This window comes from Canis lupus, chromosome 6, assembly GCF_011100685.1.
Source record: "Canis lupus familiaris isolate Mischka breed German Shepherd chromosome 6, alternate assembly UU_Cfam_GSD_1.0, whole genome shotgun sequence".
In the NCBI taxonomy this organism is placed as follows: Eukaryota; Metazoa; Chordata; class Mammalia; order Carnivora; family Canidae; genus Canis; species Canis lupus.
In genome coordinates, this window is record NC_049227.1 from 24,088,013 (window position 1) to 24,106,780 (window position 18,768).

An 18,768-nucleotide genomic window follows, 5' to 3' on the forward strand; every position below is an offset into this window, starting at 1 on the left:
AACTGTGGTCAAAATGTTTTAAGGTAAAAAAAAATACATGTTTATAAGGGTGAGCAGATTTTCTTAATGTGAATTTTAATGCGTGTATTGTCTCCACGATCACATAAAGCTTTTTTGTGTGTAAAATATTTGAAACATGGAGTTTAGTAAATTATTCAAAACAAACACTGGTGAAATCATCCCATTTAAGCCAAGTAATAGGAACCCAAACACTCCCATGTCCCACTTCTCAGCCTCTCTCCTCCATAAAAAATGACCAATGCCTTCATTGTTATTGTGGACATTTCCTTTTCAGAGGTGTTTTTACGTATGTGTATACTTCTAAAAATTGAGGTAGAGTTTTTCTACATAAAGGTCAAACCTTTATGTGAATGGAATCTGGTATTTTCTTTTCTTTCTGCTTCTTTTACTCAATGTTTGTGAGATTCATTCATGCAGTTACATATAGCTGTAATTCATTTTATTCTCTAAATAGTAATCTAGCATATGAATATTCTAGTTTATTTTCCATTAGGCTATTGAGAGACATAGAAGTGAATGTTGTTAACTTAAATATTATTTATCTCCTTTTTTTTTTAACTGAGTAGAATTTATTTATTTTTTTATAAGTTTATTTTTTATTGGTGTTCAATTTGCCAACATATAGAATAACACCCAGTGCTCATCCCATCAAGTGCCCCACTCAGTGCCTGTCACCCACAAGTATTTAAAATATAGCTGTAGGTAGAATTGTTGGACTATTGCTTTTAAAAAAGATGGTCCAGTTTCACCTGTGAGATATAGTGAGTTAAAGTGTCACTTCCATTGTTTTGTTTTGTTTTTTTAAGATTTTATTTATTTATTCATGAGAGACAGAGAGAGAGAGAGAGAGGCAGAGACACAGGCAGAGGGAGAAGCAGGCTCCATGCAGGGAGCCTGATGCAGGACTCAATCCCAAGACTCCAGGATCACACCCTGGGCCTAAGGCAGGTGCTAAACTGCTGAGCCACCCAGGGATCCCCACTCCCACTGTTACTACAAGAAAACCAGACAAATTGCAAATTAATACAATTCTTGAACCTATCAGTTTTCTGATAGGGAAACTCAGGGCAAATAGCTAACCCATATCTGGACTTCTACAGGGAAGATCAGGACCATAGCATTTGCTTGTACAAGGCAGACACTGCCAGATGACATAAGCTGAACTGAGAAATATAGTAAACTGCTAAAGGTCAAGTGTGGGATAGCAAGAGAATTATGAAACCCATTTAAAAAATCTTTTTTTTTTCCAATTTTTATTTATTTATGATAGTCACAGAGAGAGAGAGAGAGAGGCAGAGACACAGGCCGAGGGAGAAGCAGGCTCCATGCACCGGGAGCCCGATGTGGGATTCGATCCCGGATCTCCAGGATCACGCCCTGGGCCAAAGGCAGGCGCCAAACCGCTGTGCCACCCAGGGATCCCTAAAAAATCTTTAACCTCTTGGGATGTCTGGGTGGTTCAGCAGTTGAGTGTCTGCCTTTGGCTCAGGGCATGATCCCAGTTCGGGGATCAAGTCCCACATCAGGCTCCCTGTGAGGAGCCTGCTTCTCCCTCTGCCTGTGTCTCTGACTCTCTCTGTGTCTCTCATGAATAAATAAAATCTTTAAAAAAAAATATTTGACCTCTCTGATTTAGGTTTTTTAGTAGTGCTCGCTTCTTATACACACTAGAGAACTGAATTTTGCTTGTGAGCCAAGCTGAGATTTTTTTCATTTAATGAAGGACTTAATATATTTACGTATATTGAAAGGAATGTTTCATTATAGTCCTCCTATATAAATTTTCAAGTTATATGTTCATATATACAAGATAAATGCATAAATATAAATACAAATGTAAATATACAAAATATGTCTCTGTATGTATTTCACTTTGTGGTTAGTTTTTTTTTCTGTTATATTTGTGATACAGTAGAGTATATATTTTTGTTCTGATGGTTAACTTCATTCCAACATCTTTTCCTAATATTCATAAATTGTCCCTTCTTTTTATTCAGTGCTCACCAATAGTTCCTATTCAGAAACTTCTCTAATCATTTCTCAATGTGAAATTTTTGTCTACATAGTCTTCAGGGAGAGCCATTGGGAACAATATCCCCTGAATACCTATTTGTTTATAACTCTTTTTGAATTTTATTCTTGAAGATCATTTTGGCTGTATATGAAAACTATGGCTTACATTTTTCTTACCATAAAATGTTTTGTCACAAAGCCTAAAATCAATCTAATTTTCTTTCCCTTATAAATTTTCCTTCTTCCCCTTGCTTTTTAAAAAAAATTCTAAGATTCAAAGGTCATCCCCTTTTATTATTAAAATACAATAGTTATATTGAAATATTCCTTGGTGTGATGATATTGAGTCAATTTTTCAAGTTGTCCTTTCAGTAAGCAGGTTTGTCTCAGGAAATTTTCTTGAGTGACAGTTTTTAGTATTCATTCTAATCTATGGCTTTTCTTTTCTCCTTTTGGATTAATTTCATAGTTGTGTTGGATTGTCCTTGCCTCTCCTCTGTGCTTACATTTTTTTGAATGCTTATCTATGTTTCTGTGTAAAGATTTTCTGTTTTTCTCCTTTCCAGTCTCCATTTCCCTTGTGCTTTTTATGTGGTTTATTTACTTTTGATGGTTAAGTATTTCTGAAATGTTTAACTTAAAATACCCTCTCCAATGAGGTCAGCTGTCTTTGCACATCACCCTGTTGTTTAGCCACCAAATCTCTTTGTCCTTTCAATTGCAGTTTAGGATTTTCTTGCATACCATCCATCTCCTTCTTAATTTTTTAGGCTCATGTTGAAACATTAGATAATAGTTTCATTTGCTTTGTGGCCTTATAGCTCTGCTGCTCTTTCAACGTCTGTAGGTATTTTTTTTTAAGATTTTATTTAATTATTCATGAAAGACAGAGAGAGAGAGAGAGAGACAGACAGACAGACAGACAGAAACACAGGCAGAGGAAGAAGCAGGCTCCATGCATCCATGCAGGGAGCCTGACATGAGACTGGATCTCGGGTCTCCAGGATCACGCCCTGGGCTGAAGGCGGGGCTAAACTTCTGAGCCACCGGGGCTGACCGGTATTTTCTTTTATCCTCTTTTATATTTTTCTGTGGGATTCAATTATAACATTTTCAGTGATTTATCTTTAAATGAGATTAATTTTCGTATAGCTTTAGGAGATTCCTATATAGAAGGTGAGATGGGAGATGAAGTCTTTCTTAGCTTTAGGGTTGCTCCTGTAGGATTCCTTCTTTGAGTCTTCTGGGATGTATCAAGTAATATGGCCTACCTAATACCTTCCTCTGGTACTTCCTCATATCTGCATCCTACACACTGTAAGTTTAAATTTGAGATCCTTTTCTCCAGAGAGGATCTCTGCTTGGTCCTGCTTGGAATCCGAGGATGCTCCTGACTATCCATTTGAGGGTCCCCCCTTTACATGGCAGTCTCAGCATGAGCTTCCAAACCCTGAAGAAGGTCCAGAGCTTCATCACTGATCTCAGTGCTACAATGGCATTTACTTCCACAATTAGCATTGTCTAACTGCTCACATTTTCTTTTTTTGTTTGTTTTTTTCTTTCTTTTTCTTGTTTTCTGGTGTTAAATTTTTTTCTCTTTTGTTTGTAAGCCAATTATTGCATTAAAGATGCATTTGTTTTAATTTTTACCAATTTCTAGTTTCATTTTTACCAGGAGTACTTTTCAGAATATATACTCTTCCATGTTGTAGAAATAGAATCATCTTTGCATTTTAAAAAAGGAACACAAGGTCACTTGGATTTCCTTGGGTTTATGTAGAATTATTTACTCTAAATATCTGATTATTGTGGTAAATCCTCTTTAAAGTATACATTCTAGATGACTTTTGCTTGCGATATATTTATTCTATTTAAAAATCAACATTTAAGTGTAGGTTCCATGGCAGTTCTTTCTTGATGCTGTCATATTTGAATAGGTATTTGCTCCAGAATGATGTGAGGAAGAATGGGGCAACAACTACCTGACAGTTGAGAATGTGTCTCGAACCCACATTCCCATTAAACCTCTGTGTCCATATCCTCAAGGACAGGTCTTGGGTCAGTATTTAGTGTCCTTCCTTCAAGCAGAGCTGGGACAGCACACAGTAAGTGAGGATTTTTGGTCATGGCTTCTCTTTGTGGTAATTTAGACACCACATGGAATAGAAGTCTAATAGAATAAGTACTCAAAAATATGTTCTGAATGAATACATTAGGTGAGTATTGCACTTCTTAATGCATGCATCATAGGGATATCACAATCACTATGATCAACACTGAGGTAATTATTTTCCCATATATCTGTTCTCCAATCTGCTCTTCCATTCATTTCTTATCTAGTTTCTGATCTCTGTTCCTACTGCGTAATCAATCATGCTATTTTCCATTGCCTGGAAGATAAATAAACTCCTTAGCCTGATACACAGTTAGAACTTCATTATATTTTGCTCAGTCTAACAAAATGAAAAGTAAGATGAAAAATCAGCATTATTAAAATCTTTGCCATGCTTCTGCTTTATGTTTAGGAAAGAGAGGTAAAAGACAGAAAGAAATAGTTGCCATCTCTGATATTATACACCATGTAGGCAGAGAGGTGCTTGTTGAATTTAGCAGCAGAAGCGGAACTAGTTTTGAGAGAAGAGAAAAACTTAGTGGTTCTTGTTTGCATTTCTATACCATATCCTGGTATAGGTATGCATCAAAAGACTAGGGATACATGCTTAGGTGGAGAAGAAGCCTTAAAACTTTGCATGGGTAATATGTGAAAATAATTGAGAATTGTACTAAAAAATATAACTTTAGCAATATAATTTATATTGACAGCACAAATCCAAAGCTGCCTTAATTAAAGGGATACGAGGACTAAGTGAGAACCTTTTTGTATGTATGCTTTGGCTTTTGTTATGTATGCCTTATTATGCTAAGAACCTATAGAAAGAAGGATTCTCAAAAGGAATTCAGTATGGAAGATCAATAAATACCAATAACCCTCAGAAAATAGTTATTGAAGACATAAAACATATGGATGGTGAAATTAAAAAAACACATGATTTAATACATCCCTATAAATGTTAGCTCAATTTAATTTACCTGGGAATGTTAGTGTGATGAAATATTTTAAATCCTCCAGTTTATCCTGTACATCATTCTTGACCTTGACCTTCAGGATGTAAATGTTGCCAAACTTGTTTTTGAGGTGCTGAGGGCTGCCGAGGCACAGGAACTTTCCCTGCACCATGATGGCCAGCCTGGTACAGAAGGCATCACATTCCTCCATTCTAGCAAAACATGATAACATAAAAAGTTCTGTTTTGGAGGACAGTCTATAATTCAAATGGAGCCAGGATTTTGTGACTCTGTTTTCTTTCTTTTTTTTTAATTTATAAATTTATTTTTTATTGGTGTTCAATTTGCCAACATATAGAATAACACCCAGTGCTCATCCCATCAAGTGCCCCCCTCAGTGCCCGTCACCCAGTGTGACTCTGTTTTCAATGTGAAATGGAATTTGCTAATCACAGAGATCATAGTTGGAAAGTGAAAAATTTTCAATTAGTAATAGAGTACAAATCCTCAAACACAACATCTCCTGAAGTTCCTGCTCTTTCCCCACTCTTAATTATTTAACTCAATTGAGGATTTTTGGTCATCTCATTCATTAGGATTGAGGAGGAACTCACACACCTAAGCATATTTATTCTCATTTCTCATTTATACCCACTACAATACTTGCAAATCCTCATTCAAGCCTCCAAATGAGCCACACCTGTGGGAAGTTATAATGATGGCTTTGCCACTTTCACGCGTCCGTGTCACAGCATCCCAGAGCAGGCGTCGGGCTTCAGGGTCCATGCCAGCTGATGGCTCATCCAGCAAAATGACTGAGGACTTTCCCATTAGAGCAATAGCAGTGCTCAGCCTGCGTTTGGTTCCTCCACTTTATGGTCATAGAAGGAGAGAAAATTTAGGGGAAAGAAGTTATACAAACATATCATCAAACATGTAACATGGAATTCCACATTGCTGGTTAGTTGTACTTCAATAAGTTAGCAGACCCAGTACAGGTGTATATATCAATTGATTTTCATTTGAAATGTAGATGAGTGACTTTTATGTAACTGATTTTAGAAGTACATTGTCAGTGGCATTTATTTACTTGTGGTTAGGGTACCATAATTTCCCAAGTATATAAATTTACTATAATTCAAAGAGCATAGATTCCTCCTTTCTTGGGAGACAAAGAGTCTAATGGACACTTGGAAGAATAATGTAATCCCTTTTGATATTTAGAGGCTATAGTTTAAGTAGGAGCTTTAGTTTCATCTCTGCAAAGGAAAGACACGGAACTACATTGATCTGTTTTATTACTATTATCTAAAACCTAACAACCCGTGATACAGTTTTACAATTAGATAATTGTGTGACAGAGGGACTTAACGTGGAGTTGTGCGTATTTATTTCAAACACCAGAAACATAGGAAAGCATCTCAACATTAACAGCAGCATCAAAAAGATCATCATAATGAAACGACTCACCTATAGGTTCCGATAAGCTTGTCAGCATGAGGTTCCAGTTGCATTGAACTCAACCATCTGTTCACATACAGCTGAATCTGGGGCTCAGAAACCCCCCATGATCTGGCATACATGATCATTATTTCCCGGCCAGTCATGTATTCCAGCAATGCATCAGACTGAGGACAATAGCCAACTCTTGACTTCACCTGATAATGAGAATTGCCTTAATAAGGACTCAAGTCATCTATCCCGCTGAGCATCCCTGGATAAGATAGAAGACCACAGTGCTCCAGGCCATGTCTCTAAGAGTCCTACCAAGGATCTTTCTTTTCTAAAGGCTACACAATGATAGCTGCTGGATCTATTGTAAAATGCTGGAATGACAGGTTCCTCAACTCGGCTTTAATGATCTTAAGAATGAAAGATTAAAATAAAATCCCAGAGTCCACAGAATTTGGAGGACTATTAGAATATGAGATTCTGCCCTCATTAATAAGAAACTCTAAAGGGCATGACCACCATGGAAATTTTTGCATTGCACAACCTGTGCAGCCGTGTGTAGATCTTGTTTCACAGTAAGGCTGAACCAGAAGCAAAGCCTTTCCCCACTCCCACAAACAGAAGAATGCAATGAGTGTTGCTTTGCCAATAACCAAACCTTTTATGGATTTGCTTTCAGATGCACATAGATGAGAGAAAAAGATAACATTATTTTATTAAAATTCATTAAAATTAAAAATAATTAAAATTATTCTAAATAATTAAAATTCATACCTTTTTCTTTGAGATTTTATTAATTAATTTACAATAATCTCAGACCATTTACACCCCTAGTCTCTTGGCAGAAATCAAAACAAACCCTTTCTTCTATTCTAGATATAAAATTATTCTCCCATATAATTTTGAAAGTAAATGAGCTGCATACAACCACAACTCAGTGAACAAAGAAAAAAGATACCATGAATGCCATCAGTAGAAACAATACTCACCTGAAACATAATTGAAGTGACTTCAGATATTGGGATTATCAGATCAGATACGCAAGTGTGATTGTGCTTATTATGTTCAAATAAATTTTAAAAACTCAAAAACGTATTCATGAAAAAAAAATGAAGCTGGAGGTATCACAATTCCAGATTCCAAGCTGTACTACAAAGCTGTAGTAATCAAAATAGTATGGTACTGGCACAAATATAGACACATATATCAATGCAACAGCATAGAAAGCCCATAATTATATGGTCAATTAATCTTTGACAAAAGAGGCAAGAATATTCAATGGGACAAAAACAGTCTCCAGTCTCTTCAACAAATGGTGTTGGGAAAACTGGGCATCCACATGTAAAAGAATGAAACTCGACTACTTCCTTTCACCATACACAAAAATTTAAAAAAATGGATTAAAGACTTAATGTGAGACGTGAAACAATAAAAATCCTAGAAGAGAACACGGCAGTAATTCCTCTGCTTTGGCCATAGAATATTTTTCTAGATATGTCTCTTGAGACAGGGGAAATAAAAGCAAAAATAAGCTATTTTGCTTTTATTTTCAAAATTGAAAGCTTCTGCACAATGAAGGAAACATCAACAAAACTAAAAGACTGCCTACTGAATGGGAGAAAATATTTGCAAATGACATATACAATAAAGATTTAGTATCCAAAATATGTAAAGAACTTATAAAACTCAACACCCCAAAACCAAATAATCCAATTTAAAAATGGGTAGAAGACATGAACAGGCATTTCTTCAAAGAAAACGGCCAAAAGACACATGAAAAGATGCTCAATATCGCTTATTATCAGGGAAATGTAAATCAAAACTACAGTAAGATATCACCTCATACCCGTCAGGATGGCTTAAAATCAACAACACAAGAAACAACAGGTGTTGGTGAGGGTGTGGAGAAAGGAAAACCTCCTGCACTGTTGGTAGGATTGGAAACTGTTATAGTCACTCTGGAAAACAGTATGGAGGTTCCTCAAAAAATTAAAAGTAGAACTACCCTATTATTCAGTTAATTCTACTACTACTACTACAGTTATTTATAGAAAAACATTATTCAAATGGATAAATGCACCCCAATGTTCATTTTTTTCACCCCAATGTTCATTGTAGCATTCTTTACAATAGCCAAATTATGAAAGCAGCCCAAGTGTCTATTGATTTATGAATATATATATATATATATATATATATATAAAGATTACTCAACCATAAAAAGAATGAAATCTTGCCATTTGCAAAAACATGGATGGATCTAGAGAGTATAATGCTAAGTGAAATAAGTCACAGAAAAACAAATACCATATGATTTCACTCCATTTGCAGAAGTTAAGAAACAAACAGACAAAGGGGAAAAGAAGGAGAGAGACAAACCAAGAAACAGACTCTTAACTATAGAGGACAAACTGATGATTATCAGAGGGGAGGTGGGTGGAGGATGAGTGAAATAGGTGATAGAGGTGAGAAGTACACTTATCATGATGAACACTGAGTAATGTATGGAATTGTTTTTTTTTTTTTTTTAATTTATTTTTTTATTGGTGTTCAATTTACTAACATACAGAATAACACCCAGTGCCCGTCACCCATTCACTCCCACCCCCCGCCCTCCTCCCCTTCTACCACCCCTAGTTCGTTTCCCAGAGTTAGCAGTCTTTATGTTCTGTCTCCCTTTCTGATATTTCCCACACATTTCTTCTCCCTTCCCTTATTTTCCCTTTCACTATTATTTATATTCCCCAAATGAATGAGAACATATAATGTTTGTCCTTCTCTGACTGACTTACTTCACTCAGCATAATACCCTCCAGTTCCATCCACGTTGGAATTGTTGAATCACTATATTGTTCACCTGAAACTAATATACTGTATGCTGACCATACTGGAATTAAAATTAAAAATATCTTTATGAAAAAGAAAAGTATAAAGTCACCTGGATATTTTGGGAATGAACTATATATAATGTCTAAATATTAAAAATGAGTAAGTAAGTAAATAAATAAATAAATAAAGCATATTACAAGCTTTGTGGATGCATTTGATAGCAATTTAATGACAATGGAAGAAATTATCCTGGAGATTAGGTAATATGAAAGTATCTAGGATGCAGCACAAAAATTAAAAATGGGGAAGTGAGAAAATGAGAGATATGGATAGATTGGAACTATCTGGATAGCTGAAGTTGGAGGAGAGAAAGAAAGAACAGGAGAAATATTTGAAGAAATCATAAGTTAAAATGACCCAGAACTAATTAAAGACACCAACTGATTAATCGAGGTATGTCAAGTCCATTCCAAGAAGGACAAAATTTTAAAATACTCAGATCTAACTATTTCATAATGAAGCATATATATAACAAAGAGAAAATTTAAAAGGTAACTACAGAGAAAATAAATATTATCTATAAAGGAGTATCAGACTGAGCTAATTTCTCAAAAGTAGTGATGTAAACTAGATGATAGTGAAACAACAGATGAATTTGCTAAAGAAAAATAATGGCAAACCTTAAATTCTATACAGTGAAAATATCTTTTTGCCAATTAGGGTAAATAAGAGGCATTTACAGGTAAAAACAAAACATGAATAAGAAAGTTTGCCTGTGAGTTTCAGATTGAGAATCTGCAACTACCATTTCTATTCCATGCTGAGGAGAGGTTTTAGCCATTGCAATAAGGCAAAGGAAAAAAGCATATGATTAGAAAGGAAAATAAGCCCTCGTTATCTGCAGCAGTCATGATTTAAAAGTAAAAATTTCAATATAATTTATAGATAAATATTAGAATTAAGAGAATTTGGTAATTTTGTTGATTAGAAGTTCAATATTTAAAAATCAATTGCACTCAGTGTGTCTGGGTGGCTCGGTTGGTTAAGCACTGGGCTCTTGATTTGGGCTGAGGTCATGAATCTCAGGGTCCTGGGATCCAGGCCCATATCTGGCTCTGTGTTTTGTGGGGAGTCTGCTTCTGCCCCTCTCTCTCTGCCCCTCCCTCTGCTCACACACACACACTCTCTAAAATAAATAAGTAAATCATTTTTAAAAATCAGTTGCACTCAATAGACCATCAGCAAATAATAAAATATAAAATCAATTAATTTAATATGAAAACAATATGTATAGAAATAAATTGCACAGTCTTATTGTTTCTTGATCTTATATCCAAACAAGCTGAATTCTAAGTAGTGTATTATCTCTGTAAAACTTTAAAACCATTAGTTTGAGAGATTTAATGAGACCCAATACATGGAAACATATGTTCACTATAAATATGTCAATATTCTGGAATCCCACTTAAAATCCCAGCATTTTTATGTAAAAATAAGATAATTCCTCAATTCATCTATAATTTAAATTTTTTAATCAAAAAAATAATTAATCTGAGAGAGAGAGTGAGCATGAGCAGGGGGAGGGGCAGAGAGAGAGGGTGAGAGAAAATTCTCAAGCAGAGTCCCCACTGAGCATAGAGCCCGATACAGGGCTCTATCCTAGGATCCTGATGTCAAATCTTGGTCAAAATCAGGAGTTGGATGCTTAACTTACTGATCCACTCAGGGGGCCCCTCAGCAGAAACTTTTGAGGCTAGAAGGTGGTGGAATGATATATTTAAAGTGGAAAAAAAACCATCATCCAAGAATTCTATACCAACAAAACTATCCTTCAAAAATAAGGAGAAATAAATTCCTCAATAAATAAAAGATGAGGGAGATTTTTACCATCAGATCCACCCTACAGTAAATGCTAAAAACAATCCTTTACATTGAAATTAAAGGATACTAGGAAGTAAATTGAAGCCATGTGAAGAGATAAAGATCTCTGATAAAGCAAAGGACAGTGGCACATATAAAAACTAGAATTATTATAATTTTGATCAATGACTATTTATTATATACAGTATTGAAAAGGCAAATGCATAAAATAATATTTAATGGTACACAAAGTATAAAGATGTAATTTGTGACAACAGTGACAAAGTGTAGACATGGGGACAGAGGTGTATAGAAGTAGAGTTTTGTGCATGATTGAATTTCAGTTGCTATCAATTCAAAAGAGATTGTTACAACTTTAGGATGTTAGATGAAATCCCAATGGTAATCACAAAGAAAATATCTGTATAATATACACAAAAAGAAATAAATTGTACCAAAACATGAAACTACCAAAAAAAATCAACTAAACACAATGTAAGGCAGTAATAGAGGAAATTAGGGACAAAAAATGTAGATAGGAGATATAGAAAACAAGAAATGGCAAAAGTCTTTCTCTATTAGTAATTACATTATTTTTTTTAAAAGATTGTATTTATCTATTAGAGAGACAGAGCACAAGTTGGGGGGAGGAGCAAAAAGAGAGGGAGAAGCAGACTCCCCTGGTGAGCGGGGAGCCCAACACAGAGCTCGATCTCAGGACCTAGGATCATGACCTCATCAGACAAAGGCAGACACCTAACTAACTGAGTCACCCTGGTGCACCTCAATCAGTAGTTACTTTAAATGTAAATGGATTTAATTCCCCAATCAAAAGGCATATATTGGCAAAATGAATTAAAAACAAACAAACAAACGTGATCCAAATATATACTATCTAGTCAGAGACTCACTTGTGTTTAAGGACACAAATAGGTTAAGAGTTAAAAAGGACAGGAAAAAAATTTCATGCAAATAGTGCCTGAAAGAGCTGGATGGCTATAATATTATCAGACAAAATAGACCTAAAGTCAATAACTATGACAGGGACAAATACAATATTATATATCAATGAAAGGATTGATTTGCCATGAAGATATAACAGTTATACACATCTATGCTCCAAATATCAGAGCTCCAATGTATATAAAGAAAACAACAATAGACTTGAAGGGAGATAAACAACTAAAAATATGAGTTAGAGACTTCAATACCCCATTTTTACTTATTTTCTTTAAATTTTATTATTGAAATGGAGTTGACATACAACATTAGTTTACAATATCGTGATTCAATTCTGTGTATTATGCAATGCTCACCATGATAAGTGTAGTTGCCATCTGTCACTAAACAATGTAATTAGAATATTATTGACTATATCCCCTTTTGCTGTATTTATCATCCCCATGGCTTATTTATTTTATAATTGGAAGTTTGTACCTCTTAATCCCCTTCACCTATCCCCTTCCTTCTTGGAAACTCCCAGTTCGTTCTGTGTATCTAGAATCTGTTTCTGTTTTTGTTTGTTTGCTTTTTAGAATCCACCTATAAGTAAAATCACATGGTATTTGTCTTTTATCTTTTTTAAATTGTCTGACTTCTTTCACTTAGCATAATACCATCTCGGTCCACCCATGTTGTTGAAAATAGCAAGGTACCATTCTTTATTATGGCTAAGTGATATTTCATTGTATATACCACATCTTTTTTATCCCTTCATCTATCATTGGACACTTAGACTGCTTCCATATCTTGCCTAATGTAAATAATTCTGCAATAAACATAGGGGTGCATATATCTTTTTGAATTAACATTTTTCTTTTCTTTCTTTTTTTTGCATTTTTATTTTTTTGTTTAAATACATAGTAGTGAAATTTCTAGATTGTTTTATATTTATATTTTTAATTTTTTGAAGTACTTTCATACTGCCTGCTGGGAATTTTAGAATCTCTGACCCCAAGAACCATCTGGAAGAACCCATTCACCTCCTATCATCATGCTTCACTTCTTCCTCTATTTCATTTTTTTCCCTTCTAGTATAAATGTGATAAATCTGTTTAATGTATAAAATATCTCCTGTCTCAGTCTCACAGCTTAGGGTGAATTCTAATGCTTCCCTTTCCTTCAAAGCCAACTTTATTCAAAGTTTAACCCAAATTCTTAGCTTCACCTCTGTTACTAGGATACTGTTCATCCTAGAGCATGCAGGCTCCCACAACCCCATCTTCCTTATGTCATAATGACAATGTCCTATGAATTAAAGAAGAAAGAAATGCACCATTTAGGCTCCCATTACTACCACTCAACTGACCACAGTACAATAGTTCTTGCTAACAGCATCAGTGAAATTCTAGTTGCTAAATCCAATATACACTATTTAGGCTTTACATCCACTTGAGATTTCCTAGAAGCTGACACCACTAACCATTTTTTTCTTCTTGAATTTTTCTTCCTACTTAGCTTTTCCCAAGGTTATGCAGTCTCTTCCTGGTTGCATGTGCACACAATGACTGGTTGGTTCAGGTATACAAAAGACAGGTACCTTGCCTTGATTTGGGACAACTCTGGAAGGCCATCCTGCTCCAGAACTTTAAGGTACATGAAAACCTCAGTTACAAGTGAATTGCAATTATAAGTGAAATGCTTCTTCTGCCCAGACTTTCCTTCCTTACAGCACCTTGTCTGGCATATGTTAGATGTACTGTGAGACAACTTGCCTTTTACTCTAGTGGTTTCAAAGAACACAAAAGATAATCTTGTCTAAAATTCTTGTTGCCTATCTCCTCAAAAGCTTATGTCTCTCCCCAGAACCTACTGAGTCAACAGTATCAATATCAATGTCAATGTCTATCATGATTGCCATTTATTATCTTCAACACCTGCCTGTTACCTGTACCCCCAAGGCACCAAGCTTCTCATATCTTAGATTGCAATAGTGTCTTACCTTTTGGAGGCTTTTAGTGATGCTAAAGTGCTCAATGAACACATCCCCAGTGGTAACAGTCTCTTCTCCAGTCAAAATTTTGAAGGTAGTGGTTTTTCCAGCTCCATTGAATCCAAGCAATCCAAAGCACTCTCCCCTTTGAATTGTAACAGAGATATTTTTCACAGCCAGAACAACTGGATACTTAAAATATATCTAAAAAAATCCAGAAAACACAATGTAGCAAAGAGTATTTGAAGATCAAATAAATAAATACCTCAGACTGCTGTGGCCACTATTTTAGAAAGTTTCACAAGAATTCTTCTATTTCACTGGAAAAATACATATTGATTCTGAAGAACCACAGTTAATGGACACCAATGACAAGTTCTTAGGGATAAATAAAGCCAGTATATTGGCCAGTGAATGATGTTACCTTTGTGAGTTCCTTAATAAGCACTGTGGAATCCAATTCCTTCTGAGGCTGCCCCAGGATTCTCTGTCTTTCATTTTGTACATCTTCATCATCAGATTCTCCAGATAGTTCCTTGGACACTTTTCTCTATATTTTCAAAACAAGAATCATAAAAGTGAATGCTCTTTAGGTGTCTGGTCTACAGTGGGTGGTTTCATGAAAGCTAAACTGTGGAATAATCTCAAAGACATTAAAAAAGAATATTCTAGTCATTCCATGAAGTATTTGAATATCACCTCAGCATCATGTACAACTTGACTAAATTTTGAATAATAAATAGTTCATTAAAAGAATGATGGTAGAGATCAAGGGGGAAGAAAAAGTCATTCGACATAGTAGAAAGTTTGTGAATTAACATGCCACAATGTGTACTTTAAATCTTTAAAAGATGGAACTTATTTTTTAAAGTTTTTTTTAAAATTCCAGTTACCATACACTGTAATATTAATTTCAGATGTACAATATAGTGATTCAATACTTCCATTCAACACTTGCTGCTCATCACAAGTGCACTCCTTAATCCCTATCACTCATCCCCCCACATCCCCTCTGATAACCATCAGTTTGTTCTCTATAGTTCAGAGTCTGTTTCTTAGTTTGTCTCTTTCTCTACACCCCCAATTCATCATTTTGTTCTTTAAATTTCACATATGAGCGAAATCATATGCTATTTGCTTAAAAGACAGAATCTAAAACATTCAGGGAAATAGCTTTTGTCACTTGGATCTTGTGAAGGAAATCATCCCAAGAGCTTAGGGAAACTCTAAAAAACAGTCATGAATACTTAATCATAAATAACTTTTTTTAAGATCAATAAGGAATAGAAGCCAAGAAAATCAGCAAGGCTTAACTAGATTTTTCCTAAGAAACTCATTGGCTTATACTTTCAAGATAAATATTACAAGATAATATTGTTCTTTATTACTCTTAATTAGACCAAATAGCTTTGGGAAACTGATCTCAAGATGGCAGAACAGAAATTTGGCATAATTTTGAAAACTGTTTTGTCCAATCAATTCAGAACACATTGGTTTTTATTTCCACAAATTAAAACATTTGGATTCCATAGTGTGTGGTTTTTCTAGAATCGGATGCCTCAGGAAAAACTGCAGCTACAGCTGAGATCAATCAAATGTGATTTATTACAATTAAAGTCCGTTAAACACTGAAAGGCTAAAGAATAACTTTCTTTTATGAAGAAAAGGGAAAAATGAGTAGGACTTCATCTTGAAGTACTTTAACACTACCAGAATGGCAATGTGAGGAGATCTGTGGACCTGTACCCTAGTGAAAGTGGTAAAATCATCTAAATAATAATTGTGTAAAGGCTTTGGAAATTTTCCTATGGGCATATAGCAAATGAAGAGGCATTTATTCAATAAATATACTAAACTTGGTAAAAATAGTGAAATCCCGTGACATTGGATCATAACTCACTCCTTCTCTCTCTTCTTGTTGCTCAGAAAAGAACTTCACTTCAGGCAGGTGCAGCCAAGAATACAAAGCTCCCTCTTCCCTACCCTTTACAACTGAGGGCTCAGGTAAATTCTTGGGGGAGAAAGAATGTAAGCATTTCACATTTTGCAGAGGCAAAGTTCTGGGTGAGTGTAATTGAGAATTTGGGGTTCCCTTCTCCCACCTATTCTCTATACAGAAAGTGGAGGATCTTCTACCTGGGGTGTAGTATGATATATTGAACTCGAGTTCATTCTTGGGATGAAGTCTTCATGCTGAGAGGGATAAGCTAAGAAGAGTAGAATCTACTGTTTCCCAATGAGCACCCAGCTTCTGAAATAGTGTTATCACTCAAGAAAGAAGCACACCACCATCTCTGCCCTCAACTTTGGAGTGATGGCCCAGAAATTTTACCCAGGGGTAGAGTTAGACTGTAAAACAGAGAGCTCATATGTTCTCCTCTATAGAATTATCTTTATTTGAAACAGTATAGGGAAGTTCAAGCCTAAAGATTGTCTCAAAACAATGGAAGTTTTTATTTAAAACAGTTACAAAATGACTGGTAGCTTCATTGGAGATATAAATAGGCTAGCTACCTTTATTAGAAAGAACCAGGGAAAGACATAGCTATGAAGAGCCCTCCTAGGGTGAAACTAATCTTTAACACTAACCTCAAACTATTTCTGCAAAGAAGTTCTTATTTATTTATTTATTTATTTATTTATTTATTTATTTATTTATTTTATGATAGGCACACAGTGAGAGAGAGAGAGAGAGGCAGAGACACAGGCAGAGGGAGAAGCAGGCTCCATGCACCGGGAGCCCGACGTGGGATTCGATCCCGGGTCTCCAGGATCGCGCCCTAGGCCAAAGGCAGGCGCCAAACCGCTGCGCCACGCAGGGATCCCAGAAGTTCATATTTAATGGTTACCTCAATGGAGCAACTTATGTGTTAGGACATTGATGACAGAAATACAAAAATCAGCCAGCTGTTAGTAGAGCTTAACAGTTGGGTTGGACATGGAAAGAGACAAAAAGAGACCTTCAAACCACGTCATTCCATGCTCATGCCTCCATGTCCAGGTCTGCATCCTCTGAAGAACAATACCAGAGGCTTCACACTACAAGGAAAATAGATTTCACAGAAACATCCCAGCCAGTTAAATAAACTAGCAAACAAGAAAAGTTCCCTGGGAAAGGGTGATACCCACAGAACCAATATGTATTTAATATACCCAGAGTTTAGCAAAAAATTATGATATAGAAGAAACAGGAAACTGTGTTCCATACAAAGGAAAAAGATCTAGGAATAGGAACTGCCTTTGAAAATGACCAGATGTCAGATTTAATAAACAAAGACTTAGACTTAGACTTTAGACTTCAAAGTAGTCATTATAACTATTTTCAAATTAAAGGAAACCATGTTTTAAGGAGTAGAGGGAGGTACGATGATAGTGTTTTATCAACTAAAGATTACCAATAACAAGATAGAAATTATAAAAGAAAGAATTCAATGAAAGTTCAGGAGTTGAAAAGTATAATAACTAAAATGAAAAACTCACTAGAAGAACTCAATAATAAATTTGAACTGGCAGGAAAAAATAATTAGAAAAGTAAATAGATACAAAGGGAGTATTAAACCTGAAGAATGGAGAGAAAAACAATCAAGAAAAATGAACAAAGCCTTAGAGAAATGTGAGATACCACTTAGTGCATCAATATATGCATAATGAGAATGTCAAATGGAAAAAAGAGAAGCAGAAAAATATTAAAAGAAATGGTGGAACTTCCCAAGTTTCATGAAAAACATTAATCTACACATCCATAGCTTAGTGAATACCAAGTATGATAAACACAAATAGATCTGTACACAGACATAGAAAAAATGCTGACTGCCAAAAGCAAGGAGAAAATCTTAAATCAGCAAGAGGTAAACACTTTTCACTTATAAGAGATTTTCTAACAAGAGTAACACCTGACTTTTTATAAAAAACAGTGGAGAGTTATATCAGCAAGATGATGGATTAGGTAGGCTCAGTGCTTGCCTCATCCCCCCACCAAGGCAATGATTTAACAAATATTCACAGAGAAAATAACCCTGGGAGAGCTCTGGAGTACAATTAAGAGGCTGCAGCAACCTGGTGGAGTAAAAAATCCAGGCATGGCCATATAGAAGAGTAGAGAATGCATTTTACCCACATCAACCCATTCCTCAGCTTAGCACACCTTGGTACCAAGAAGAATCTCTTTGTTCACAACCTCCCTCCTTGAGAGAAAAGTAGAGCAAGAAGGTCCCAGCAGCCATTGTTATTAGTAACCGCAGCCCTTACTGCTGCTAAGAGACACTAAAGCCTTCAGTGTCAAAGATGTTTGCAGTCTTCAATAATGCTAAACTCAGCTGATGGAACAGTCCAGAGCTTAAGCTACTATTCACCCCAACACCCTGAGCCAGAGATACTGCTGTACCCCAGTGAAATCAGAACCAGAGATGCCATACCCCACCCACCTGGTGCCCTCACACTCACACATAGGTAAAGATCTTTCCCCACCTAAGTCAGTCTATAAAGTTTAGAAGAGGTGACTGTTCCTAAATGCACAGACATATATACAAGGCTACAAGGAACACACGCAAAAAATATCAAGGAACAACAACAAAATTTTGAACACAAAATATGAC

The 18,768-nt window shown here is 35.6% G+C and overlaps 1 protein-coding gene across 12 annotated transcripts in view; it reads right to left on the reverse strand.

Annotated features, from left to right (window-relative positions):
* The window catches only part of LOC479817 (ATP-binding cassette sub-family A member 3-like), a 136,050-nt gene that overhangs the window by 2,319 nt on the left and 114,963 nt on the right, over positions 1 to 18,768 (reverse strand). For all 12 annotated transcript variants that reach the window (XM_038540111.1, XM_038540110.1, XM_038540106.1 and 9 more), the window contains 5 exons: positions 14,598 to 14,723; positions 14,183 to 14,377; positions 6,571 to 6,758; positions 5,801 to 5,971; positions 5,125 to 5,312 (listed from right to left, as the gene is read on the reverse strand). In XM_038540111.1, coding sequence (XP_038396039.1) covers positions 5,125 to 5,312; positions 5,801 to 5,971; positions 6,571 to 6,758; positions 14,183 to 14,377; positions 14,598 to 14,723 — 868 coding nt within the window. The remainder of the gene's footprint in view (positions 1 to 5,124; positions 5,313 to 5,800; positions 5,972 to 6,570; positions 6,759 to 14,182; positions 14,378 to 14,597; positions 14,724 to 18,768) is intronic.